Below are 11,603 nucleotides of genomic sequence, written 5' to 3' on the forward strand. Positions count from 1 at the left end.
GATCAGCCTGTATTTTCACCGACTTTTGTTTATCTTCTCCTAAAAAATGACTGCATTTTCATATCATGTTCTCTGTTTGTTTCCGAGAATGAAATCGAAAGACAAAAGACAAAAGACAAAAGAAAAAAGGTTGCAATGCTGCTAAAGGGCGATACCATGCCAAATTTAATAGAAAGTGCATAGTAATGCTGGGAAAAAAAATGTAGAATACATGTGCATTTTGTGTTCATCGGATGCTACTTCAATTTGCTTGTAATATACGCAGAGAGTTAATCAGTGATAGGGCCAGAAACTATATCGAATGCTAACACTCCATACAAACAACCATCGAGATTCTTCTTTACTTTGCAACCCTCAGCTTAATTTAGACCCCACTTTTTTTTTTTCTATCAATTCTTTAGGTCTTATTGTATGGCTGGTTACCTTCATATGCTAAATATATTGTGTTGTGGAATTACTCTACCTTAATCACTGGAAAATTAGTTAGCAACAGAGCTTGTGTTTATTTCTTACTAATCTATGTTTCCTACCTGGAAAATGTTTGCTTAGTTTGTATATCTTTAGGCAGTGTTTGGATTACGTGAATCATTTGGAAAAGTTCTGAAAAGAAAATTTTTCGAGAATTTCTTGTTTTTCTTTTGTTTGATTACAAAAGAAAAACAGTAACTTGAACAACCGCATTTCAAGTTTTACTGGGAGGGACCTTCAATTTATAATGATATCCATCTAATAAGCCATGATCATATCATTTCCATAGGTTGATCCTAACCCTCCAATCTACAGAGGGTTAGGATCAACCCTCTAACATTTAGATCGGAGGGTTAGGATCAACATATGCAAATGATTTTTGGAGTACAGCCTATTTAGGCTATGGCCCATCTTATGAACCGTTTGGATCATCCTATGGTGTGGGCCATACCGTACTTTTAATAAAGTGAGGAGTGCCCTCATACAAATACAGTAGTGCTGATAACATTTCCCTCAATTAGATATTGGACCGTTGCCAATCTTGTTGTTTGTACAAGATTATAGGAACTCATATCTATCTTTCCTCTGTTGAAATCAGGCCTCAATCTTTAGTCTTTCTTCTCTCTTGTACTAAGCACTCCTTATCTTGACATGAAATTTTATATGGTGTGTTGCCGTATAGTCCATCATTTAAAAAAAAATTACAGCCCACTTCACAGGATGATCGAGACCGTCCATTCTCTTGTCTCTATATATTCTCTCATTCCCAAACAATTCTACTCCTTGACCTGATCCGGAGTATCTAGGAACGGTGGGTTGGCTAAGCGGTACCGTGAGATGATCTTGTTGAAGAAATCAAAGCAAGAAGAAAAATCAAGAACAACAAAATTAAGTAGGGACTCTTCCTTGTATCTTAAAATAATTTTCCATTCAAAAACTTAAAAAAAATAAAATTCAAAGCATCATACCAACCATCACACGTTTCTGCTTCTCCTATTAAAACCAAAAGGAAAACAACTAGATGTGAAACACTATTACACTCCCAAAGTAACTCTGGAGAACAAACTCAACTCAAAACAAAAACAAACACAAACAGGACTCATTTTGGATTTATCTAGAAACCAAAACTCATAACACTAATGTTAGGTACCTTACCGATACGCCAAAAGCTCCAGAGCTAATGGAACGCGTTAGGCAAGGGCCGTTAAACCTGTCCCGTACCAGGCTAGGTACCACACCTAGGTGTGACCCCACTTAGGACCGTAACAAACCACCACGCTTCCGAATCCGTCGTCCTCGGCGGCCTACTCTATGACGGCTTTCACTCTTGCCCTTTTTCCCGGTAGTCATTTCCACGAGTCGCCCTTTCCACTGCCCTTTCCAGGTAGTCCTCTCCACAAGTCGCCCCTTCCGTGACTCGAACACGGGACATGGTAGTTGCTCTGATACCAAATGTTAGGTACCTTACCGATACGCCAAAAGCTCCAAAGCTGATGGAACGCGTTAGGCAAGGCCCTTTAAACCTATCCCATACCAAGCTGGGTCCCATGCCCACTTAGGACCATAACAACTAACTAAACTTTTTAGAGACCAAAACAGCCACCTAACCTATAGAATTCCACTCCAATTCAAACCACAAAACAGCCACTACAACTCCTAGTTTAACTAGTACTCATTCCATTGGCCCAGCTCCTGCGATGAAGCGCAGAAGTCAGGAAAGACTTAACAGATTTGTCATCTCTCAAATGATGAACATTCATTCCACATGTGCGAGGATCACTATGCAATGAGTCTAGAGATATAGTCCTGATAAGCTTTAAAAGCAACGAGATTAGCAACAGTATAATCTCTAATCCAACTTTTAGGATAGGAAAGATATGTTGGAATATCTCCCGTGATGTTCTCATTTAACAAGAACAATGTGGCCATGTTTTAGTGATGGCTTAGAGCTTGAAATTATGATTTTTGATGTGAAGGTACACAGAGTCCCATCCAATTGTATCCACTCGACACAGAAAATTCGCAGATGCTTTTTCTTTGAACACAATTGTTCATTCCTTGACTTGAAGAAGAGGAGGCGATTCTTTCCTCTCATTCCATAGCTCCAATCTTCTCTGGGCTTCCTGCACCTAAAGTCCAAATCAAAGATGAGGGATGTCAATAAATAAAACACCATCTTTCCTTACACATTAAAAGATACGATTTGATTGTTGAAAATACACATATATAAACGAAAAGGCCAAAATTGATCCTAGTAGAATATACACCAAAAATCAATGTATAAATTATAAATCGTTTATATTGCACAATCGGTGCACATCTACTCGAAGATTTACCTAGTTCAGTCAATGTGCCTATTCAAATTCAACTCCACATGGATAACTCTGTCTAGAAACTTATAACAGATGCTCTAGTCTATTTTTTTTTCCTTTTTTTTCCTACATATCTTACACAGAAGACAACCAACTTCACAGCATTAAAGTAAAAATACACCGAACTCATGGTATATTTATATTCTACAAAGTTGAGGAAATACAGCCTATCTATATTGGCCAAACAGAGGCTTTAGTCACAAAGAACGTCCATATCCCAAAAATATCCTAATCAGATTATCCTGACACTGATCAATGGACTAGAAATGGATGGTTTAAAAAAAAATTTAAGCAATTCCCCAAATACAAGGCGTCCAATCTAATGGTTAGAATCATCTGATGAGTGCATTTCTACAATAGAAATCACTGGAGGAATGGTCCAGATCATACTACCATGTCATATGACAGAAATAACATATATTAGCATCTCTAAGTTAAAAAAAGAACTCACCTCTTTGTTCCAGTCAGTTCTGAAAGTGACATATAGAAGAATTACCGTCTGCATCACTGTGCCCATCATCATCCCTGACCATATTCCCTGCGCATATACACGTGTATTCACTCCTTCAGAATAGGGGTTTAATTTGAAGTGTATATGGCGAACTACAATGAAACTAAAAATGGATAAGTCATCTAGAGCTCCCTTCTTTTTTTCTTTTTCCTTTTTTTTTTTTTTTTGAAAAAGGTAACTACTTCGAAGGTATAAATAATCTAGAGTTTCCTTTGGCCTGTGTTATTAGGTGTCTTGTCGGAAATTGGACCAGTGTTTGATAGCTAGATCCCTCTGCTTTAATTTAATGTTCCCTCAAGCATGGAGTAGTTTGGCAACATAAATGTTCAAAAAGTTAGGGAAGAAGCAAGGAAAAATTCAATAAAAAAAAGTTTTCTGTTTTGTGTCTAGCAACTATATGTTTACAAAAAACAGCATTTATTATTCCTTTAATTCTACCTTATTCTGCTCCATTTTTATAGTTTTCTGAAGGACCAATGAGGGCACCCTTGTAGATGGTTTTTTGCAAGGGCACACTTCAGTTTATCATTCCTTTTCTTTCTAAGGCTAGGTAATTAAATGCACAGAAAAATAGCTAAGTGTATATGTTAGCTAGAATATGCTGTGGGTTCAGTTCCTACTATGTTACTTATAATATAATTTATTTGATTTCTCACAACAATAACTAATAATACAAGAGAAATTGATGAATTAGTTGCCATATTCATGTTTAATTCAGAAAATTCACATTTAATTCAAAGAATGCACGATTTTTGAAAATTTTTGCAAACTTTCAGTTTGAAACTGGCATAAAAAAGTTGGAATTGATTCACGAATTTTTCAAATAATTTCAGAATTTTGTAACTATGGGTATAGATCATAACAAGACACCAACTGCCATTGAGGGAATTTCCTGATTTTCAAGATAACTCAACCCTCTTTGAATTAAGTTTGTTAACTTTGTAACATTAGAGGATGGTGACATTTCGGCAGTAGTATACATGTATTGTCAGATTTGACACCCTAAGCAATGGCGGCATTTTGGGAAGAAATGGTTGAATGTTGCTATCCAAAGGATCTGGCACTTTTGAGGTATGTTTGTGTTAGAAAATATCAGATCAGACCTAGAAAGATCTAACCGTTGGATCATTATCATTAGCGCAGTTTTCTTTGGTAGATAAGCTGGGATTGAACATCTGACCTCTTGCTTGAATAACAAAGCCTTTGCCATTGAGTTAGAGGCTCAATCCTGTAGATTACATTAGCAGTTATTTTGTAGGTACATTAGTTATGTTACAAATTTTATATATTATAATTTTAGAAATTTTGCACAGGTAGCTATGCATGTCTTCCGTATAAAAGCCTCCATACATAGAATGCAGAGGCACCCAAAACTGTAACAGGTTCTCTTCATATTTTCCCTAAAATTTTGAACTCTTTCCGTATGGAAAAGGCGTTGCAAATTTGTAATCTAAAAGCTTTAGTTTTTAATCTAACAATTTGTAATGTGCTTAGGGTACTGTATATATTTCTATGAACTTCTGGAATTAGGCTAACAACTTTAGTTTTTAATCTATATATCATGGTGATTAACTGAAGCTTTCGGATTATAGTATAAATATAGGAGACTGATATCCATACTACCATATTTTGATAATGGCACTTCCCACTTTTGTTTGAAATTTTTTTGATTGGTTATTAATCAGATTTTCCGTAGAATTTCTTATTAACACCATAGATGTCCTAATAAAACCACTGCAAGTCATTATATATGGTATAGATAGAGATAAAAAATATGCAAATCAACATATAAAAATAAAGAAATGAATAAACAAAATAACAAGTAATCTACCTTAGCTCCGAGATTAAATTTAAAGCCGAGCAGAGCACCCAATGGAACCCCGATAACATAATAGCATCCCACATTCACATACGCAACGAATTTCTGCCATCCACAACCAACAGCAACACCTTACAAAAGAGAGAAATAATTATTAGAAACCTTCATAAATATACTTAAGCAGAAAAGGTTCTTCAAGCTAGATCTCAGTTCAAATATTTCTCTATTGTTGTAGCCAGAGACAAATGGGTACAACTTTCATTAATATCCTTCTCTCCGAGTTTAAACAAATATAAAGTCACTATTTTATTTGTTAATTTATTTAATAAGTAAAGTACGATTTTTTTATATGACCAATACCATATTCAAAAATGTAAGTTGCAGCACTTCTCGAAATATAGACTTTATTGTGAATGTAGCAATGTAGCATAAATTATTGATTTTGAGATAAAAATAGGAAAGATCAATGCATTAGAATGTTTTGGAACATATCTATTATTTTTAGTCGACAATATTATTTAACAATGAGTAATGTCACAATCTGTCATATCTTCTTACTGATTGGCAATAAATTGTTCTTATTTAATAAACAAAATTCAAAGTAAAGGAAACACAATTTCCAAAAGAAATAGATACAAACCTCCTTATTTCTATTTTCCAATTTTAAGTTAATATTTGCATTTTATAGCACATTTACACCTGTAATTGAATTAAAAGTACTTAGGGTATAAAACCTTACCAGATAAAACAGGTTGGACACCGTTTAGAATGAGGGTGAGGCCTAGCAATGGGCAAAGTTCTGAGACCGCATTGGCAACAACTTCTCCTTCAGTGAAGGCGTAGCTGATGACATGGCGTAGTGCGAGGACAATGATGGCCGCAATTACAGCAATGATAAAAGAGCTTATATTCACCACAATCACAGAAAATGCCGCTGACTTTGGATTTCCAGCTCCCAACTCATTGCTCACGCGCACACTGTAGTTTAATACAAACATTAATTAACACAGACAAATAAAAATGCAAGAAAAAAATTACCAGCTGTGGCAGTTTTTCTCACGACTACACAAAAGCATTGAAGGGGCATTAAGAGTACAGGCACAAAAGCTCAATGGACATTTTTCATAACGGCCCATCCAAGTAGTGACTAGTTAATTTGAAGATATAAATGAAATATCATGTTTCATCATTTGATGATACATGATAGAAAGAGCTTATGCTTGGAGTTTAAGGTCTGAAATTTAGCAATTATAACTCGAGATTCACTGTTAGCAAAAACTAAAATACATAAATCATGTGCTGAATCTTCATAGTATAGTCTACAACATGGAATACCACCAAACTACTAGTATAATCCAAGCAATGCTACTCTCTCTCTCTCCCTCCCGCGCCCAGTAAAAGTTCATTACTTATTGCCTTACTTTTGCATTTTCCAGTGCAAATATAAAAGCAGTTTGAAATATAACTCACCTTGCAGCTGCATTGAATCCAACCGAGATCATGAAAACCCAGCCACTGATCGTCATGCTGCATGTCACACCAATTAAACATCATTCATTAATATAGGTACGCTCAGTACGTTATTATATTCAGTATTAACTGTTGCTGAGATTTGTGGCTGATGGAGATTTAATATGAACAAGAAGTGATGCTTCAAGGCGCGTAATCTCTTTCCTTAAGACAATATTCGCCCCCACCAGTAGTGTGCAATAGGGATCCGTGAATTGCCTCCAAGATACAATGAAGCCTTGTAGGAATGTCCTACAAATGTTTAACGACGCTATGCACAAGCGGAATCAAACCCAAAATGCCTTTTAAGAATTACAAGCCTTAGAGAAATTCACTAAAACAGTTTTTAGTGCAGTCTCTTTATTTTTTCTCTATCCAATGAACCGTGGTCGACCGGACATACCTTTCTGGAAATCGTTCAAGTTTCCAGTAACCAATCTGTGGTCGCCCGGGAACCCCAGTCGACCGGCCTTGGCTGAGAATCTGTTTTAATTTTCTCTTCAAATATTTTGACTCGTCCTAAAATATTTTGAAAATTTCCAACATTAACTGTATAGAACAAAATAAACTAATATGGGATTTGCTAGGCAATCCATTTTGCAGCTCTCACAGCCACCTCAGATGAATAAAATGAATAAGAGAAAATCTGCTAAAAAGTGAGCCTGATGATGTACATGCAGCATTAACTGTACAGTACAAAATAAACTAATATGGGTTTTTGTAGGCAATTTCTCAAAGCCACTTCCCGGCTCACTTTTTCAGGAGAAAATAGCCACCTAATATGTAAATAAGACAAAATCTGCTAAAAAGTGAGTCAGTGTGTGTGACTGTTCTCTCCTGCAAGAGAACAGCCAACTCTGATATTTTCACGAACCATCTTGTCTTTTAATATTAAAAGAGCTGTCCAAAGGTCACTCAGGAGTCAGGAGGCAATTAAAGAAGAAAAAGACAGCTGGGTCTGTGCAAATATCAAAATATGGTTGTGCTGATAATGAAAAATACTATTAGAAATAAAGTGTGACGACCAGTCAACTAAGTCTGAATGTTGAACAAATACCAAAGGGAAGTGATACTTACGCCCCTTTTCATCACCAGGGACACCTGGCGCCAGTGTATCAATGACTAAAAGGGGGCTCATGTACTTGACGTAAAAAAAATCCAACGGCCTTGATTGCCACGTACACTGGCGCTGGGTGTCCTGGTGATCAAAAGGGGCGTAAATATCACTTTCCGTACCAAACCCAGACGGAAAGAAACAAAGAATAATTCATCAAGAGAGATAATTAGAAAGAGGAGCACATCTTAAAAGTGGGCACTTTTGACAAAAGTAGTTTTGGACTCTTCCTCTGATGTACTTGGTACATCTCTGCCATCATCTATGGTGTCTGTTTCCTGCGTCCACCTGGCATCTATCTATAGTCTATACACTGCTGGGTCAGAACCCAGAAGTGTTCTAGAGATGGAACATATGCTACTTGACAAAACAGCATCATCCTAACAGGTCGATCAAGACACTTCTTCTCATAGAATGTGAATTATTGGTCATTTATCTATGATTTGCACCAGTGGGAGATTTCTTAAATTTATTGATAAAAGCAGCAATATTAATAGGGTATTGATAAATTCGCACCTCTGTAGGATAAATCGCACCACTGTAAAGGACTGTACATGGCAGACTTTAACAGCAATTCACGTTACAAGGATGCCAATTATCCTACAGGGGTCCGAATTTATCATTGCCCTATTAATAATAATGATTAATTAAAATGAGCTAAAATTTTGAAATGTAAATGAAAAGGAATACAGTGTGTCCCCCCAAATCAGCCCATTTGTTTTGGGTAATTGGGTGAACGGTCTTTTTTCAAGAAGAATTAATCTCAGCCATTCATGCAAAAGTGAATGCGCCAACCCACTTTGTTGCGATTGCGACACGCAACCGAGGTCCACTAAATAAGAATATGGTACCACCACTACTTTTTATGAGTACCATTCCACACGTGTTTTGATTGTTTGAAGTTAAAACCTTCACCAGTTTGTTAATCAAAGAACGAATGAAAAGTTTCAGGGAACCAAGTCGTAGCACCCTTTAGCGTACGTATACGACTATGACTGCTCATTTACACTAGAGAGGGCTATCTCAAGCCGTTTGCGATGGACGCTAGCAATTCCCAAATAACAAATAAAGCAGGGGTGGATGGGACCAAAAAATATGGTAGAATAGATTCTCAGAGCAAACTAGCATGTTACCTTTGTAAATGGGGGTTTGCTAGGGACCATCGCAGAAGGCATTGCACGGAAAGACTGTTGCATGACAGTGCAGCCACCTCAGATGACTTAAATGAATAAGACAAAATCTGACCCTATGTGGCTGCAATTACAAGCAACAGCCGTTCTGCAAAATGCCTTCTGCGATTATCCCTAGCAAATCCCGAATGAAAGTATATACTCATTATATTAATGATGAGATATTATATGGTGGAGAAATTATACGCTGTGTGCTGCGTGAAATCTAGTATTTATCAAAATATAAAGTAGGGCCCACTTCATATGATGTTCCAGTGGAGGGTTAAGATTTTTCCATTGTGGCCCAAAAAAAGAAGGGTAAGGATCTATTTATGAAACTTACAGGGATCAACATGGTCAACTGGATAATCCTAGCCGCTTGATTAATCAAACCTTGTTTTATGATTCTACAAAGAAAAGCTAAACAGATGATTGTTTGGTCCTTTATCTTACTTTGGAGTGTGAGAGTGACCGAGTTAATTGTCTGGTGATGATCTACTAATTGGATTTCTAAAGAAAAGCGCAATAAAAGACTCTTTGAAAAGTTTGAAAACTTAGCTAAAAATAACTAAACTAAATTGGGAATTAAATGATAAAAGACGATTTTCTTACCATATGGAGAGAGAATCCAAAGCCAACTCAGGATCCTCAAGCAGCCCCGCCAGCAAAACAAGTATCTGAAAATACCACGTCTCAAGACACAACATCACAGCCGAGGCCACCGATAGTTTAAAAAACTCCGGCAAGCCGGAAAAAGCCCCCATCGTGAACCCGGTCCAAGTATACTTACACCGATTACTCGTCAAAATATATAGAAACTGAGCTATCACAGCGATCCACCATGAAAGGCTCAAAACGAGCGAAGCTCCGATCAATCCCAGTCCGATCTTATAAACAGCGAGCCAACTCAAGAAGAGATGAAGAATAAGAGTCGCCGATGAGATGTAGGCACTCGGCGCGATTATGCTCTGAGCTTGCATGAACTTTTGGATTGGGAAATTTGCAGCGTAAGCGAAGATCTGAGGGATTAAGCCGTAGACGAAGATTGAAGCTGAGTTGGCGATCTGAGGGGATTGGCCGAGGAAGATTAGGATCGGCTTACAGAAGGCGTAGATTATGGCGAGGGGGATTCCGGTAGCCATTAAAAGGACTGTAGATCTCTGGAGGTAGACTCCGAGCATATTGTACTTTCGAGCTCCATAGGCTTGGCCGCAGAGTGTTTCTACAGCACTTCCCATGCCGAGCTGTGAAGAAAAAAATTATAAACAGGAAGAAGAGAATCAGTAGAATGTAAGAAACTCGTCTTGATGATACGAGAACGAGTTGACTCACAAGCAACTCGCCAGGGATGAAAAGTTTTTTTTTTTTTTTAAAAAAAAACCTACGGCCTGCGTCTTCAAATATATACACATTATTGAGAAAATGCAGCGAGTTTTTACAGAATCTGTAGACACTCGTTCTTGTCGACTTGACTCGTCCGATGTAACTCGCTTCACTACCAGAACAAGTGGACTCACAAGCAACTCGTCGGGCATGAAAAGTGAATAAAAAACCTAAGGCCTGCGTCGTCTGTTCACTAGAATGTTACAAATATAAAAAAATCTTCAAAACATATACTTAATAATAAGAAAATGCAGCCGATTTTTTACAGAATCAGGAGAAAAACGTTCGTGTCGATTCGAATCAGACTCGATTCGAGTTTTTGAGTTTTTGAACCAGGAAAAAAAATCAACTTTACTAAAATATACTATCGCAGAAATAGAAGAAGATGAACTGAAATAGAAAGTGAAAAAGGTGCTGAGAAAAGGGTGGAAATATCATTTCCCTTTTTACAGTAGGCGATTTCACGGATGCGTTTTCTGTGAACAGAATATAAATCTATTACTCACCATGAGACCATAAGCGAAGATTTGAATGCCAGTATTGCCAAGAGAGGCTGCAGCGAGTTCAAGATTTCCAAGGTGACCGGAAAATATCTGAGTAGCCATCGACATAACATAGTTCAGCATATACACGATCACAGCAGGTCCTGCGAGTTTGAAGAGGAGCTTTAGTTCGATCAAAGTAGCGGATCGGAGCCGGTACAGATACGGAGTTTCGGTATCGGACAAAACGCTTTCGAGCTGATTGCTTGATCGGTATTCTGCTGATGATAGAGACCGCATCAACGGTGGAGATGGAGGCGGTACTGCTGGTGGTGGAGATGAAATGAGGGGTTGATGGAGTTTATCTGAATCCATGGGGAAAATGGGGAAGGTGGCGACGGAATGAAGGAATAAAGGGGTTTTTATGGACGAGAAATGTGGGGTTTAGGTAAGGGGCGATATTTTTTAGGGCAATGGCTATGATACGCCCACGTGTATGTCATGTGAGTTGAACTTAGCCCGCGTGGGAAAATTTGATGGAGCGATTGAGCTTAGCATTTCTGGTAAAAAATAATCTAATGTGGTTTTTAGTTGACGAATAGCGTTTCGTCTGGTCATCTGATAGTGTTCTATTTTTAGAGATTTTATATGATGCCCGACCGTGAGAATCACAAGCGCAGCGCAGGGTGTCAAAACCTGTTAAATTAATTAATGCAGTGGGACACAGTTACTTTTAAAAGTTGCTGTATAAATTAATGCAGCGGGGCTCATATAGG

The 11,603-nt window shown here is 37.6% G+C and overlaps 1 protein-coding gene across 1 annotated transcript; it reads right to left on the reverse strand.

Moving 5' to 3' along the window:
• Positions 1 to 2,269: 2,269 nt before the first annotated feature.
• LOC143884105 (protein DETOXIFICATION 40-like) lies at positions 2,270 to 11,262 on the reverse strand. The gene is made up of 7 exons (XM_077387498.1): positions 10,852 to 11,262; positions 9,575 to 10,206; positions 6,641 to 6,697; positions 5,910 to 6,148; positions 5,183 to 5,301; positions 3,292 to 3,378; positions 2,270 to 2,597 (listed from the first exon to the last, which is right to left on the reverse strand). The coding sequence occupies exons 1-7, from the start codon at positions 11,200 to 11,202 to the stop codon at positions 2,520 to 2,522; spliced, it is 1,563 nt and encodes a 520-aa protein (XP_077243613.1). The 5' UTR covers positions 11,203 to 11,262; the 3' UTR covers positions 2,270 to 2,519.
• Positions 11,263 to 11,603: the final 341 nt, after the last annotated feature.

Source organism: Tasmannia lanceolata, unplaced genomic scaffold (genome assembly GCF_043159265.1).
Source record: "Tasmannia lanceolata isolate RefF3 unplaced genomic scaffold, GAP_Taslan_0.1 ptg000008l, whole genome shotgun sequence".
In the NCBI taxonomy this organism is placed as follows: domain Eukaryota; kingdom Viridiplantae; phylum Streptophyta; class Magnoliopsida; order Canellales; family Winteraceae; genus Tasmannia; species Tasmannia lanceolata.